Here is a 17,534-nt window from a genome sequence, read left to right as displayed (position 1 = left end):
GTGTGTAGGAAGATACCTGTATAGTTATTTATTTTTTCTAAGACAAAAAGTGACTCTTTAGCTGAAGCCATGGCAAAATGAAAAGTTTCTTGAAATAGATTTAAACTACTTGAAGATCTTGTAAACTTTGCCATGAGAGGAATACACTACAAAAATCCTTCAAAATATGCATTTTTTTAAGTTATAGGTCCAAATTATGGAAAATTGGTCTTTTTGGCTGATTTTTATGTCCTATCTTGTAAAAAGTGTAGAAAATTTAGTAAAAATATCAAATATTAAACTTTGAGGGCTATATTTACCTAAATATGGTAGTAATAAGCACTTGAAATCAAGTTTTGTGTAGATTTGAGCAAAAATTAGGTTAGAAATGAGGAAAAACTCACTTTCATTACTGCGGTTAAGGCCATATAAGCATTCCCCTATGGCAACATGGAAAATCCATTATTGAGCACTTTTTTTGCTTTAGGTGCCCTTTACTGGTCATGTTTTAATGTGAAAACACTGTATTTACAAATTTAAAGCCAAATATATCACCTTTTGTGAAAATTTAAAGATTTAGGATGTTTGACATGTGATCAAGAAAAAGGGGGAGGCATGTCAGAAATAAATTTTTAAAAATAGACCAATTTCTCAGAAAATGATTACTTTTAAAACTATTTCTTCATTAATATTGTTAAAAAACAAGTTGTGATTGATATTTTTTTATTTGAAAAGTCAGAAAAAGTTCTTTGCAAATATTTAATGCATTTCAGTATGGTAGAATATTTTCACTTTTTTGCTCGCACAACTTGGTTACCCTATATTTAAAAATCAAATATTTAAAAAAGTGCTTGTCACATTTCACTGAAACTTTGCAAATGCATTCAGTATGTGTGTAGGAAGATACCTGTATAGTTATTTATTTTTTCTAAGACAAAAAGTGACTCTTTAGGTTACAGACCACCAATTCAACCAATGAGCATTTGGAACGTACGCAAAAATAGTCCTACGCAGAAATTACCCCTGTTCCTCATAGTGCTGTGAAAAAAGTTCTCATCTTATTTTAAAAATTTAAACAGTTTCTGAAAGGAAAAACATTTCTGTACATTTTATAGGTGCATTTTGCTTCTTGAGATGTGAAGCCTAATCTCTATAATGATTTTTAAATATACCCCTATCTTGTGAAAACACTGGGATTTCCCATGCTATTTATAGACCCTTCACTTCCGGTGACCAGTACTGCACTGCAAGTCTGCTAACCCCACATGCCATTCTGAGGATTGTGAGCTGACATATGTAGAATCATGCTGATATATAGTCATCTGCAGGTTAAAGTTAAGGTAAAGTCCAGAGAAGCCATTGAATATTGTGAAATTAGCATAGAAGCCTATGGGAAGTGGAATTAGTGGTTTTTAGCCTTAAGCTGAAGCCATGGCAAAATGAAAAGTTTCTTGAAATAGATTTAAACTACTTGAAGATCTTGTAAACTTTGCCATGAGAGGAATACACTACAAAAATCCTTCAAAATATGCATTTTTTTAAGTTATAGGTCCAAATTATGGAAAATTGGTCTTTTTGGCTGATTTTTATGTCCTATCTTGTAAAAAGTGTAGAAAATTTAGTAAAAATATCAAATATTAAACTTTGAGGGCTATATTTACCTAAATATGGTAGTAATAAGCACTTGAAATCAAGTTTTGTGTAGATTTGAGCAAAAATTAGGTTAGAAATGAGGAAAAACTCACTTTCATTACTGCGGTTAAGGCCATATAAGCATTCCCCTATGGCAACATGGAAAATCCATTATTGAGCACTTTTTTTGCTTTAGGTGCCCTTTACTGGTCATGTTTTAATGTGAAAACACTGTATTTACAAATTTAAAGCCAAATATATCACCTTTTGTGAAAATTTAAAGATTTAGGATGTTTGACATGTGATCAAGAAAAAGGGGGAGGCATGTCAGAAATAAATTTTTAAAAATAGACCAATTTCTCAGAAAATGATTACTTTTAAAACTATTTCTTCATTAATATTGTTAAAAAACAAGTTGTGATTGATATTTTTTTATTTGAAAAGTCAGAAAAAGTTCTTTGCAAATATTTAATGCATTTCAGTATGGTAGAATATTTTCACTTTTTTGCTCGCACAACTTGGTTACCCTATATTTAAAAATCAAATATTTAAAAAAGTGCTTGTCACATTTCACTGAAACTTTGCAAATGCATTCAGTATGTGTGTAGGAAGATACCTGTATAGTTATTTATTTTTTCTAAGACAAAAAGTGACTCTTTAGGTTACAGACCACCAATTCAACCAATGAGCATTTGGAACGTACGCAAAAATAGTCCTACGCAGAAATTACCCCTGTTCCTCATAGTGCTGTGAAAAAAGTTCTCATCTTATTTTAAAAATTTAAACAGTTTCTGAAAGGAAAAACATTTCTGTACATTTTATAGGTGCATTTTGCTTCTTGAGATGTGAAGCCTAATCTCTATAATGATTTTTAAATATACCCCTATCTTGTGAAAACACTGGGATTTCCCATGCTATTTATAGACCCTTCACTTCCGGTGACCAGTACTGCACTGCAAGTCTGCTAACCCCACATGCCATTCTGAGGATTGTGAGCTGACATATGTAGAATCATGCTGATATATAGTCATCTGCAGGTTAAAGTTAAGGTAAAGTCCAGAGAAGCCATTGAATATTGTGAAATTAGCATAGAAGCCTATGGGAAGTGGAATTAGTGGTTTTTAGCCTTAAGCTGAAGCCATGGCAAAATGAAAAGTTTCTTGAAATAGATTTAAACTACTTGAAGATCTTGTAAACTTTGCCATGAGAGGAATACACTACAAAAATCCTTCAAAATATGCATTTTTTTAAGTTATAGGTCCAAATTATGGAAAATTGGTCTTTTTGGCTGATTTTTATGTCCTATCTTGTAAAAAGTGTAGAAAATTTAGTAAAAATATCAAATATTAAACTTTGAGGGCTATATTTACCTAAATATGGTAGTAATAAGCACTTGAAATCAAGTTTTGTGTAGATTTGAGCAAAAATTAGGTTAGAAATGAGGAAAAACTCACTTTCATTACTGCGGTTAAGGCCATATAAGCATTCCCCTATGGCAACATGGAAAATCCATTATTGAGCACTTTTTTTGCTTTAGGTGCCCTTTACTGGTCATGTTTTAATGTGAAAACACTGTATTTACAAATTTAAAGCCAAATATATCACCTTTTGTGAAAATTTAAAGATTTAGGATGTTTGACATGTGATCAAGAAAAAGGGGGAGGCATGTCAGAAATAAATTTTTAAAAATAGACCAATTTCTCAGAAAATGATTACTTTTAAAACTATTTCTTCATTAATATTGTTAAAAAACAAGTTGTGATTGATATTTTTTTATTTGAAAAGTCAGAAAAAGTTCTTTGCAAATATTTAATGCATTTCAGTATGGTAGAATATTTTCACTTTTTTGCTCGCACAACTTGGTTACCCTATATTTAAAAATCAAATATTTAAAAAAGTGCTTGTCACATTTCACTGAAACTTTGCAAATGCATTCAGTATGTGTGTAGGAAGATACCTGTATAGTTATTTATTTTTTCTAAGACAAAAAGTGACTCTTTAGGTTACAGACCACCAATTCAACCAATGAGCATTTGGAACGTACGCAAAAATAGTCCTACGCAGAAATTACCCCTGTTCCTCATAGTGCTGTGAAAAAAGTTCTCATCTTATTTTAAAAATTTAAACAGTTTCTGAAAGGAAAAACATTTCTGTACATTTTATAGGTGCATTTTGCTTCTTGAGATGTGAAGCCTAATCTCTATAATGATTTTTAAATATACCCCTATCTTGTGAAAACACTGGGATTTCCCATGCTATTTATAGACCCTTCACTTCCGGTGACCAGTACTGCACTGCAAGTCTGCTAACCCCACATGCCATTCTGAGGATTGTGAGCTGACATATGTAGAATCATGCTGATATATAGTCATCTGCAGGTTAAAGTTAAGGTAAAGTCCAGAGAAGCCATTGAATATTGTGAAATTAGCATAGAAGCCTATGGGAAGTGGAATTAGTGGTTTTTAGCCTTAAGCTGAAGCCATGGCAAAATGAAAAGTTTCTTGAAATAGATTTAAACTACTTGAAGATCTTGTAAACTTTGCCATGAGAGGAATACACTACAAAAATCCTTCAAAATATGCATTTTTTTAAGTTATAGGTCCAAATTATGGAAAATTGGTCTTTTTGGCTGATTTTTATGTCCTATCTTGTAAAAAGTGTAGAAAATTTAGTAAAAATATCAAATATTAAACTTTGAGGGCTATATTTACCTAAATATGGTAGTAATAAGCACTTGAAATCAAGTTTTGTGTAGATTTGAGCAAAAATTAGGTTAGAAATGAGGAAAAACTCACTTTCATTACTGCGGTTAAGGCCATATAAGCATTCCCCTATGGCAACATGGAAAATCCATTATTGAGCACTTTTTTTGCTTTAGGTGCCCTTTACTGGTCATGTTTTAATGTGAAAACACTGTATTTACAAATTTAAAGCCAAATATATCACCTTTTGTGAAAATTTAAAGATTTAGGATGTTTGACATGTGATCAAGAAAAAGGGGGAGGCATGTCAGAAATAAATTTTTAAAAATAGACCAATTTCTCAGAAAATGATTACTTTTAAAACTATTTCTTCATTAATATTGTTAAAAAACAAGTTGTGATTGATATTTTTTTATTTGAAAAGTCAGAAAAAGTTCTTTGCAAATATTTAATGCATTTCAGTATGGTAGAATATTTTCACTTTTTTGCTCGCACAACTTGGTTACCCTATATTTAAAAATCAAATATTTAAAAAAGTGCTTGTCACATTTCACTGAAACTTTGCAAATGCATTCAGTATGTGTGTAGGAAGATACCTGTATAGTTATTTATTTTTTCTAAGACAAAAAGTGACTCTTTAGGTTACAGACCACCAATTCAACCAATGAGCATTTGGAACGTACGCAAAAATAGTCCTACGCAGAAATTACCCCTGTTCCTCATAGTGCTGTGAAAAAAGTTCTCATCTTATTTTAAAAATTTAAACAGTTTCTGAAAGGAAAAACATTTCTGTACATTTTATAGGTGCATTTTGCTTCTTGAGATGTGAAGCCTAATCTCTATAATGATTTTTAAATATACCCCTATCTTGTGAAAACACTGGGATTTCCCATGCTATTTATAGACCCTTCACTTCCGGTGACCAGTACTGCACTGCAAGTCTGCTAACCCCACATGCCATTCTGAGGATTGTGAGCTGACATATGTAGAATCATGCTGATATATAGTCATCTGCAGGTTAAAGTTAAGGTAAAGTCCAGAGAAGCCATTGAATATTGTGAAATTAGCATAGAAGCCTATGGGAAGTGGAATTAGTGGTTTTTAGCCTTAAGCTGAAGCCATGGCAAAATGAAAAGTTTCTTGAAATAGATTTAAACTACTTGAAGATCTTGTAAACTTTGCCATGAGAGGAATACACTACAAAAATCCTTCAAAATATGCATTTTTTTAAGTTATAGGTCCAAATTATGGAAAATTGGTCTTTTTGGCTGATTTTTATGTCCTATCTTGTAAAAAGTGTAGAAAATTTAGTAAAAATATCAAATATTAAACTTTGAGGGCTATATTTACCTAAATATGGTAGTAATAAGCACTTGAAATCAAGTTTTGTGTAGATTTGAGCAAAAATTAGGTTAGAAATGAGGAAAAACTCACTTTCATTACTGCGGTTAAGGCCATATAAGCATTCCCCTATGGCAACATGGAAAATCCATTATTGAGCACTTTTTTTGCTTTAGGTGCCCTTTACTGGTCATGTTTTAATGTGAAAACACTGTATTTACAAATTTAAAGCCAAATATATCACCTTTTGTGAAAATTTAAAGATTTAGGATGTTTGACATGTGATCAAGAAAAAGGGGGAGGCATGTCAGAAATAAATTTTTAAAAATAGACCAATTTCTCAGAAAATGATTACTTTTAAAACTATTTCTTCATTAATATTGTTAAAAAACAAGTTGTGATTGATATTTTTTTATTTGAAAAGTCAGAAAAAGTTCTTTGCAAATATTTAATGCATTTCAGTATGGTAGAATATTTTCACTTTTTTGCTCGCACAACTTGGTTACCCTATATTTAAAAATCAAATATTTAAAAAAGTGCTTGTCACATTTCACTGAAACTTTGCAAATGCATTCAGTATGTGTGTAGGAAGATACCTGTATAGTTATTTATTTTTTCTAAGACAAAAAGTGACTCTTTAGGTTACAGACCACCAATTCAACCAATGAGCATTTGGAACGTACGCAAAAATAGTCCTACGCAGAAATTACCCCTGTTCCTCATAGTGCTGTGAAAAAAGTTCTCATCTTATTTTAAAAATTTAAACAGTTTCTGAAAGGAAAAACATTTCTGTACATTTTATAGGTGCATTTTGCTTCTTGAGATGTGAAGCCTAATCTCTATAATGATTTTTAAATATACCCCTATCTTGTGAAAACACTGGGATTTCCCATGCTATTTATAGACCCTTCACTTCCGGTGACCAGTACTGCACTGCAAGTCTGCTAACCCCACATGCCATTCTGAGGATTGTGAGCTGACATATGTAGAATCATGCTGATATATAGTCATCTGCAGGTTAAAGTTAAGGTAAAGTCCAGAGAAGCCATTGAATATTGTGAAATTAGCATAGAAGCCTATGGGAAGTGGAATTAGTGGTTTTTAGCCTTAAGCTGAAGCCATGGCAAAATGAAAAGTTTCTTGAAATAGATTTAAACTACTTGAAGATCTTGTAAACTTTGCCATGAAAGGAATACACTACAAAAATCCTTCAAAATATGCATTTTTTTAAGTTATAGGTCCAAATTATGGAAAATTGGTCTTTTTGGCTGATTTTTATGTCCTATCTTGTAAAAAGTGTAGAAAATTTAGTAAAAATATCAAATATTAAACTTTGAGGGCTATATTTACCTAAATATGGTAGTAATAAGCACTTGAAATCAAGTTTTGTGTAGATTTGAGCAAAAATTAGGTTAGAAATGAGGAAAAACTCACTTTCATTACTGCGGTTAAGGCCATATAAGCATTCCCCTATGGCAACATGGAAAATCCATTATTGAGCACTTTTTTTGCTTTAGGTGCCCTTTACTGGTCATGTTTTAATGTGAAAACACTGTATTTACAAATTTAAAGCCAAATATATCACCTTTTGTGAAAATTTAAAGATTTAGGATGTTTGACATGTGATCAAGAAAAAGGGGGAGGCATGTCAGAAATAAATTTTTAAAAATAGACCAATTTCTCAGAAAATGATTACTTTTAAAACTATTTCTTCATTAATATTGTTAAAAAACAAGTTGTGATTGATATTTTTTTATTTGAAAAGTCAGAAAAAGTTCTTTGCAAATATTTAATGCATTTCAGTATGGTAGAATATTTTCACTTTTTTGCTCGCACAACTTGGTTACCCTATATTTAAAAATCAAATATTTAAAAAAGTGCTTGTCACATTTCACTGAAACTTTGCAAATGCATTCAGTATGTGTGTAGGAAGATACCTGTATAGTTATTTATTTTTTCTAAGACAAAAAGTGACTCTTTAGGTTACAGACCACCAATTCAACCAATGAGCATTTGGAACGTACGCAAAAATAGTCCTACGCAGAAATTACCCCTGTTCCTCATAGTGCTGTGAAAAAAGTTCTCATCTTATTTTAAAAATTTAAACAGTTTCTGAAAGGAAAAACATTTCTGTACATTTTATAGGTGCATTTTGCTTCTTGAGATGTGAAGCCTAATCTCTATAATGATTTTTAAATATACCCCTATCTTGTGAAAACACTGGGATTTCCCATGCTATTTATAGACCCTTCACTTCCGGTGACCAGTACTGCACTGCAAGTCTGCTAACCCCACATGCCATTCTGAGGATTGTGAGCTGACATATGTAGAATCATGCTGATATATAGTCATCTGCAGGTTAAAGTTAAGGTAAAGTCCAGAGAAGCCATTGAATATTGTGAAATTAGCATAGAAGCCTATGGGAAGTGGAATTAGTGGTTTTTAGCCTTAATGTGTCTTTATGTCGTCATATTAACTTTTAGTTTGATTTCCTTATTACTGTAGACGTTATTACTTTTGATTTTGGCGTCTTCACAGCTTTTACACTAACTGATGACCTTTTGGTGACCCTATTTTGTATTTATGTTATACGCTTGTGCACTTGTTATGCTTCACCATACCCGTTTTTTTCTAGGAAGCTAAATATTTGAAAGGAGTAAAGCAAGAGTGTCTGACCCAGAATAAAAGTGTATATAAAACTTGAAAAGTATCTGTCATAGTTTTGGAGGTGTAAACTGAAAACTAGAGGCCTTTAAAAGTCTTAATCACTCACTTAAAAAAAACACCTCACTTTCGTATGAATAAAGTTCTATAGCTAAAACGAGACATTGCCACTATCGGGACTAACACCCCGCAGACCAAGTTTTGTTGAAAAACGCCGAAGTACAACAGCCTTCTTTTCTACAATTTTTGCTCAAACATAAATTCCTGACAATATGCACGTCCCAATACGGTAATTTAACTAGACACCACCAAGTTTCATAACGATCCTACAAGTCGAAGGAGTTGCGGACAACGGGTCAGACCAAACGTTGCAGGAAAACGCTGGTCTATCAGCCATCATTTCTACAAATTTTGCCCAAACTTACATTCCTGACAGTATGCACATCTCCATGTGGGTCTATTACATCCCACAAAGTTTAACAACATGCACCGCTGCAAGCTGCTTAGAAAATAGTTGCGGACAGAAGGACAGGGAGAAACCTATACACCCTCAAACTTCATTTGCGGGGGTATAATAAAAAGTAGAATTTGCTATGAAGAAAAACACATCCTCCAAATACAGGGTTTTGAGTTCACCTTCGCTCCCCCCAAACCCTGACTTGGGATGAAAAAGTTTCATGAAAACCTCTAGAAGGCCTTTCGAGTTATTGTGTGAAGGGTGAATAACGAACGATTGACCCTTATTACAGTTCAAGTCCCAATCCGACCCTCTCTTTGCCGGTTAGGCACCGTGTGGTACATTCACTTTTAAACAAGTTATTGTCTGGGCACCAGGCAGATAGTATTTTTCTGTTCCCCGAAAACATGATTTGTTTTTGGCCTCTAATTACTTCATGGATATGAACTTTGTTAGGGTGTAATCTTGTGATACAATTGCATATATTTTCATTCACATGTACTTAACATAACATAGTTAACTCTTCAAATACTAGATTTAGGGCCTTTTTTTTATTTCTTTTCCTAAACAAAACCAGTTGTAACCCCAAAAAGTAATCAAAACTTTCCTTTTGTGGTATGGAATCTTATGGAACAATATCATAAAGATCCACTCTCTTTAACTCATGGTATTGTATGGAAACAAGTTAATCTCCTCTTCTAGTGGGCCTTTTCAGCCCCAATTTCTTATCCATATCTCATTATCCCTCAAATCAATCTTGGTATGACTTTTGTGATATTGAAAATTTTGTTACATTATCATAGAGAACTATAAACTGATACTTGAATTATTTAGTTAAATTCTATAAATGCCCGCTTTTGGTCTCTTATTCCAAAACAGTTGGGGTCACAACCCAAAAAATCTTCAGCAGTTATATAAAAAAAAACCCTTTTGTTTCATGATCTGCAATCAATCTACTATTGTGCAGTTTTAAATTCATGATCATCAACATAATGGATTTCATTGCTGAAAATATTCATGGCAACTTTTTTTATTGTTGTAATATGGGTTGTAAGATAAATCTATCAAAAACATTAACCAGTTTACTATATTGTAGTTGTATAACAGTTTTAATTGCCTTCCTAGGAGAAAAGTTCTCCCATCTAAAGGTTAAAATGATCCAAAGTTGGACACAATACCATTTATACCTAAATTAAATTATTAATTACATATCTACACCGGGGCAAATCCAGAAATTTACAGTTTTTCCCTTTTAATGAAACAAAATTTTCAAGCCTTGGATCTGCTTATGGTACATGTGGCAATGCTTGGGAAATACTGATAGTGTAAATCATAGAAAACTACAAAGATGACAGTTTATTAAATAGAACATCACCACACTACACCTCTATTGCACAATGCCATATAACTTTCTCTTCTCTCTTTTTTTTAAACAGCAGTTTTCAAAGATAACAAATTACAGCCAATAAAAACCATTTACAAAGGGAATATGATTGACTCTCAATCATCTATCAGCAATTCTTTCTTCAGTTTTGAATGTGTTTTTAGTAACCAAAGGGAGATAACCCTAAGTATCAAATTCAAAATGCTTACCATAATTTTTGGAATGTAGTTCTTAATGATTTTCTAAAAGCATATATCCATACAAGTATTTTATCAAGGTATCAGTTGTAAGATAGAATAGATAGTAAAATATTCAAAACAATAATTTGTAAAGTACTGTTTTATCTTTTAACCTAGCTGTAACAAACTTTGTTATGATATGTTTATAAATACAATAAGAAAATTGTAAATGCCCCAAAACAAATTTTAAATTGAAATATTGTCACACCATCAATAGTTTTTAGTACCGGTATATCAAATACAACTTGCAGACTAGCATTCTGTGAACATTCACCAATGATATAAAATGTTCCATAATGACTTAGAAATGAAGTATCTTATGTTAGCATAGGATGCCAAAAAGGATTTGATGAAGTCTGCAGTTATTTAAAGCAAATTGTGACTCATGTACTAGTACTTCATAAAAACAGGATCCCATTCATAAGAATAACATGTAAATGAAATAAGATGAAACAAATACAACAGTTGACAAAGAGAAGATTTTTTTTTTCACTTTTCTAAAAATGATCAAAGACTTTCTTGGGTCCAAATGGCTCAGGAATGGCCATTACATCAGCTTTTGGATCTCCTCAAACTCCTCTATGCATGTAACATTTCGTTGCTTCTAATGTTTTATTACTGTAGGTGTTATAATAAGCTTTTAAAAATTTCAATTTCAATTCCAAAGGACAAAAGTGTTACTGTGTATACTTATTGCAAAGCCAGACTTTGATTTAGATTTTTTTCAAAACTATTAAATTGATAAAATTTGTCACAAAACATACATGACTAAACAAACGGAAAATTCACAATTTCTTCTTTATACTGACAGTATGGAGACAAATTACTTACATACATATTGTTTAACAATATACATGTACATTTTTAATATGTATCAAATATTTTCAGCATCCACTACTGTAATGACAGAACTATCCTTCCCTTCCATTCCCTCAGCTCTAAAAAACATCATATTCTTTCAATGACAGAAAATTTCAAAATATTATGCACTGAAATGTATAATTATTTAAATGTAATTTACTACCTATCAGAATAAGACAGCTGATGATTAGCTTAAGATCTTATTGCAGAAATACATTCACCTTTTTAGATACAAAAATGCATAAAGCATAGCCTGCCAGCAAGATGATGTCACTAGATCCTTAGATCAGCTTTCTACAGTGTTGTATATAGGGAGTTGAGGAGATGTTCAAGGATTGTATCCCCCCTTCTTTGTCAGCAACTTCCAGTTTTTTCTGTACACCCCTTCTCTGGAAAAATCTTTGGATCCATCCCTATTTAAGTACATGTATAAAGTTAACTGCAAATGTGATTTCCACTATCTGTGTGACATAGAACTGAGATAAGAAATAAATGTTTGTGCCAATTGGACCAAACATGAAGTTTGTCAATTGTAATTGTGTTCATAGAAAGTAACAAATAGTCAATATGCAAAAAAGCAAACAGCCTTAGTGAAAATCTGTAACTACAATACATAATAATGTAAATGAATTTTCATGGGAATATCAAAAAGGCATGACAAAGCTAGTGAAATACTAAAAAGACTCGTGAAGATGTGTACAGTAGAAAACAAAATGAAAACAGATTCTAAATACAGACATTAATCTGAACACAAAGTTAACCCACGACAGTAGGTAAAGAAATAATGTTAATTCACAATCAAACAACCTCAAATATTAAAACAGACAATAGTTCTTTGGTTCCAGATGTGTTACAAAATTTGTCATTTAATACATAAGTTATCAATATAACAATATTATAACCACAATAAAAATCACAATCAAAAAGGAACTACATTAAAACACAGATTAAAAGAAGTTTACATTACAGTGTACATAACCAAATACTGTGAAAGTACTATTGTTCATGGGGTACCAATTTCATGGTTTTCGTGGGTAGGACAAACCGTGAAATTTTGTTCCCAATGAATAGGAGATTTCCATTGATGTGTATATTGTAAACTTCAAAAACCATGAATTCAAGAATCCAAGAATTTGTGTTTCTTCCCCGATCCACGAAAATTTGTATCCACAAATTAAAGTACTTTTATTATACATACAACTTAATAATGATAAAAAAAAAATACCCAAAAGTAATGGAGCTTACAACTTCAATAATTCTAAGTACAAGGTCTTTAGGGGAGGGATTATACACCTTGTAAATAAAATTATGGAAATATGAGAAAGTAACAAATCTATAAAATGTCAGTATATTAGGTACATTGTGTTTGCACAGTCTATGAAAAAGTCACTTGCCGAAAGACCGGGACCAGTAAAATGTCAAAATTATGCTTGACAAACTGGGCAAATTTATTGTTCCTTAAATACTTAAATTTGGGTAGGTAAAATTGGGCACAAGTCTTATACTGGAAATACACCTATTTTTTTCATTGTGAGGTCTGTTTACATGTATATTTTATAGTCATCCTTGGATATTTCAGACTCAAATGCGATTGAGTATTCATATTGAATAGTGGACAATGGTAATTAAGCACTTTATGTCAGGAAAATCTCAACAATTTATTTATGGGTAGAAAAACAGGAAAATTAAAATAGTTTCATCAAATTCTAATAATGATGAAGTAAAATTAAATTTTTAACATGGCAAAGTAGTGAAGACTGATAACCAATTCACTATGTAAATTTCATGCATACATATGCTACATGTATACATAATCATTTGTTTTTCAAGAATGATGTTTTGGAAGACAAACCTTGTAATATATTTTGTACATTATTTTACAATATAGTGCATTGTAACCTGAAAAAAAATTTACACTTAAAATCATTAATCAGACAATGATAAACAAAATTATATCTTAATACAGCTACACAACTATTTAGTAACTGAGTTCTACAAAAACATCTGACATTTCTAGAGAAAAAAAAACTGATTTGCAAGTTGGGGTATTATTAAAGTATGCACTAGAAAAAAAAGTAAAATTTAAATTTGCTCTCACTTGCAATAAAATACTATATTTGGCCCAGCTTGATAAAACCACAGAGGTCAAACCTACATTTTGTAGAACAGCAGGGGTAAGTATGGACGAACCATTCAAGCATGGAATGGTCCCTTTCTGGTGGCAGTCTCAGCTTCCTAAAGCAGCAACCACCAAAATCAATACCAGACTTCCTTTGGAGATATGGCACTTTTTGGAGCAATTTCAAAGGAATCCATTCACTGTAATTCATAAAAACACTTGCTTCTGGCCCTTTTTCTCTTAATTCCTAAATATTTCAAGCCACAACCCCCAAAATCAATCCCAATCTTCTTTCAGTGGTATGGCACCTTGCGATAGAATTCCATAGAGATCCATACACTTACACCCAAGTTATTGTTCAGACATCAAATATCAACAAAAGTGGGACTGATGAGGATGACAGCACTATTACATGAGCAGTCTATAAATTTTGAACAGCATTCTAGAACCATTACCACAGCTTTCTGCACAGATAAGAAAAAAATCACATTACCAACGTAACATTATGTACACTAACTCACAATTCTTTAACATATAACATTAAAAAGATTATTTAACAGTTAACATACATGACACAAAAGGTTAAACTGAATTTTCTGTGTTTCCAAATGTCATGATAGAAGAAATGGCAGTTTCAATTTAGTTTTTTTTTTAAATGCATGTGAAATCTACTATATATTTTCCTTTTATGTTTTTAAAAGCTCCTAATACCTGAAGATCAATTCATTTCAAAACACAGAAATTTCGTTTCACCCATTTAATGTCTGACAATAAATTAACCAGAAAAGACTTAACACATACATTGATCTTTGTCATTGGTTTTCTTCTCACTAAGGGAGACAACTTTAACATTATTTGGGTAATTTGAAGGTGATGCAAAAGGAGTCATCATAGGTTTTGAATTTTTCAGTTTATGAGCCAGGGTCATAAATATAGCCTCTACATGATTGGCTTTTTCATCATCCTTAGCAGATGTTTCAAAAAGGGGCATACTGTGAGAGTCTGCAAATTTCTGAGATAAATTAGTGTTCACAGCAACTTTTTCTTTCATATCACATTTATTGCCCACAAGTATTCTAGGTATGTCTTTATTTAGATTATGTCGGTCACACTCTTCAATCCACGCTGGCATACTCTCAAATGAGCTCATCTTTGTGACATCATAAACAAAGACAACAGCATGAACATTTCTGTAGTAATGTTGAACCATAGATTTTCTAAACCTCTCCTGACCAGCAGTATCCCATAGCTGTAGCTGGAAAATAATTCAAAAGAGGAGTTATGAATTAAGAAAATAAAGAATATACAAAACTGGTAAATCTAAATCTAGAATATACATGTTAAGTTGATAAAATCTTTATCACTGCTTTGTAAATATTATTTATTTGAATTGAAAGCTTTCTAGTTTTAGATCAAAAATAGGAAATATAGAGACATTTAACATAATTACAAGTATCAAATCACACCATACACAGACGAGCTGGTAGCAAACACATTTTTTAAAAGCCAGACTGAAAATTTGATGAATTTAAAATTTCTGGTGATCAGTGGCAGAAAATTACATTTCTTTTCCATTCCAAAAGAAACAAGCTCCATTCAAACTATTAAATTATCCCATGCTATTTCACATGTTAATTGTTAATATGTAAACAAAACTGGGTTTCTCATGTACAATGATCAATACTTCAATAAAAATGATTTTTTTCATCGAATATGGTATCAGCAAACAGTAAAATGAATCCAGAATCAAACTAAATGTAGGTAGGTGTGACATGCACAAACATGAGAAGAAAAGTGGTATTCTACAGTACTGCTAAAAATCCAACTTGCTTATGGTACAATGGACATTGTTTTGATCCAATCCCAATATATCAATATCCGAATGGAAAAGAGGAGAGTTGCAGGGTCATAGGAAATTGGGACTAACCAGTACATAAATCAATGTACACAGGTACATGTACATCTTGTCTGAATTTCCACTGACCCAGCAACCCTACTCATTTTTATTTGGATATTGATATGTCAGGTTGGGGTCAGAACGATGTGCTATAGAAACAGTTGGAGATTCAGTGGTACTGCGGTGTACCACCCTTCAATCGCTTGTAACGACTTTCTAGTTGAAATAGTGCATGTCACACCTACCTAGTTCGATTCCAGACACATTTTCCTGTATGTAGATACCATATTTGCTACAAAACTTATATTTTTTATTGAAATTTTGATCATTTTCCATGAAACTCTGTTTTGTTGACATTTTGAATCATAATAGAGAGTATGTGGAGCTTGTTACTTCTGGAACGGAAGGGTAACAGTCTGTCAAGCTTTTTTTGGGTCCAAAAAATTAGGAAATCAGGAAAAATTTTTCTTAAGACTCAGGAGAATATCAGGAATCTTTTTAACATAAAAGGTAATGTAATAATACAAATTTCCATAAAAATGGCTGCCTTCCACCCCTCTAAGTAAGTGCTTTCTAGTGTAACAGGAGAGCATGATTTTACCCACAAAATTATACTCCGCCACCAAGGATCGAACCCTAGACCGCTCGGTGACAAGCCAGTGACAAACCAATTTGGCTAAAGAATTAATCCTTTATCCAAATTAATTAACTGGCTATTTAAATCTCACTACCTACTACAACGCAGGTAGGCCGTCCTGCCACATTTCCCCCACCTTAAGAGTCTTCGTACAATGAACGACTCTAACACTAGCTCAATAGCTAACCAATCCCAGTGGGTTTTTTAGTTGGGCGCCAAATGTAATGGGAGAGCATGATTTTACCCACAAAATTATACTACGCCAGCGAGGATCAAACCGTAGACCACCCGGTGACAAACCGATTCGGCTAAAGTATTAATCCTTTAGCCAAGTTAATTAACTGGCTATTTAAATCTCACTACCTACTATAACGCAGGTAGGCCGTCCTGCCACACTAGAAATGTAGCATTCTGAGAGGAACTCTTTGAAAGAAGTTAATAGAACACTTTGATTAAAGGATATGTATAGTCCCAGTTTGAATGTAAAACAACAACCCAATGAATACACAATATACATTCAGTTTTACTTGTAAAACACTATGAAATATATAAATATTTCAACATTTATTTTCAACATTTATTTTTTTTGTGGTGCAAAAGTTCAAAGTCAGGAATTATCAGGAGTTTCCATGGAAAATTCAGGAAAAAATCAGGGATTGCTCAAAATCATGAGTGGCTTGACAGACTGGAGTAACAGACACTTAATTTTTCAGCGGAATTTTGAAATATTCTGCTAGATTTTGGTTTTAAATATCGTTTCTGCTCCGTTCTGTTCTGAACGTAACGAGCAACGCCTACTCTCTATTATGATTCAAAATGTCAACAAAACAGGGTTGCTCGTGGAAGATAATGAAACTTCAATAAAAATGAAAATTTTGTAGCAATTATGGTATCAGCATACAGGAAAATGATTCCGCAATAGAGCTGGTAGGCGTGGCATGCACAATTCCAACTTGAAAGTCGGTACACGTGGTTGAAGGGTGGTATTTCAAGATACCACTGAACCTTCAACTTTTTGTATGGCATATCGTTCTAACCCCAACCCAACATATCAATATCTAAATAAAAAAAAGGAGGGTTGCCGGGTCTGAGGAAATTCAGACTACTATACATCCTCCGTTTACCTTTATCTGCTCTTTGTCAACATCCACAGTCCTCTCTCGAAAATCTACGCCAATGGTAGCTTCAGTTTTATCAGGAAATCTACCACAACAAAACCTATATGTCAGACATGTTTTGCCAACGTTTGAATCACCGATAACAATAATTTTGAAGATCCTTTTCTGGGTTTGTTTTTCTATGACCTGAACAGATGATTCAAATTGTTCTTCCTGGGTATTGTCAGTTGTAGTAGGTGACTCAGCTGGGTTCATGGTTATACTCTACAGTGTTATTTCACCAATGAATTGTCTGAAATCATATAAATTTGATGTGTTCAGGAGTTTCCCTGATTTTTGACAGATCAAAATATTTTTTGGGGTAATCAATCTGTGTCAACAAAATGCTTGTCAAAATGAAAAATTTACGTAGCTCAAAACGTTTAACAGACTTTTCGTCAATAAAATAATGCAAGCGTTAAAATATTTTCCCTTTTCTTAATTGAAAACACTGCCTTTTATTAC

General features: G+C 32.5%; 1 protein-coding gene across 1 annotated transcript; it reads right to left on the bottom strand.

Moving 5' to 3' along the window:
- Positions 1-10,116: 10,116 nt before the first annotated feature.
- On the bottom strand, positions 10,117-17,419 carry LOC148604454 (putative Ras-related protein Rab-33). Its single transcript, XM_088549175.1, has 2 exons — positions 17,037-17,419; positions 10,117-14,633 (listed from the first exon to the last, which is right to left on the bottom strand). Exons 1-2 carry the CDS (start codon positions 17,283-17,285, stop codon positions 14,169-14,171), a joined length of 714 nt encoding a protein of 237 aa, XP_088405301.1. The 5' UTR covers positions 17,286-17,419; the 3' UTR covers positions 10,117-14,168.
- Between the last annotated feature and the right edge of the window lie 115 nt (positions 17,420-17,534).

The sequence above is a fragment of the Perna viridis genome, chromosome 10, assembly GCF_037379345.1.
Source record: "Perna viridis isolate PV_CMFRI_1.1 ecotype Kerala chromosome 10, ASM3737934v1, whole genome shotgun sequence".
In the NCBI taxonomy this organism is placed as follows: domain Eukaryota; kingdom Metazoa; phylum Mollusca; class Bivalvia; order Mytilida; family Mytilidae; genus Perna; species Perna viridis.
This window is presented reverse-complemented; position numbering and strand designations above follow the sequence as displayed.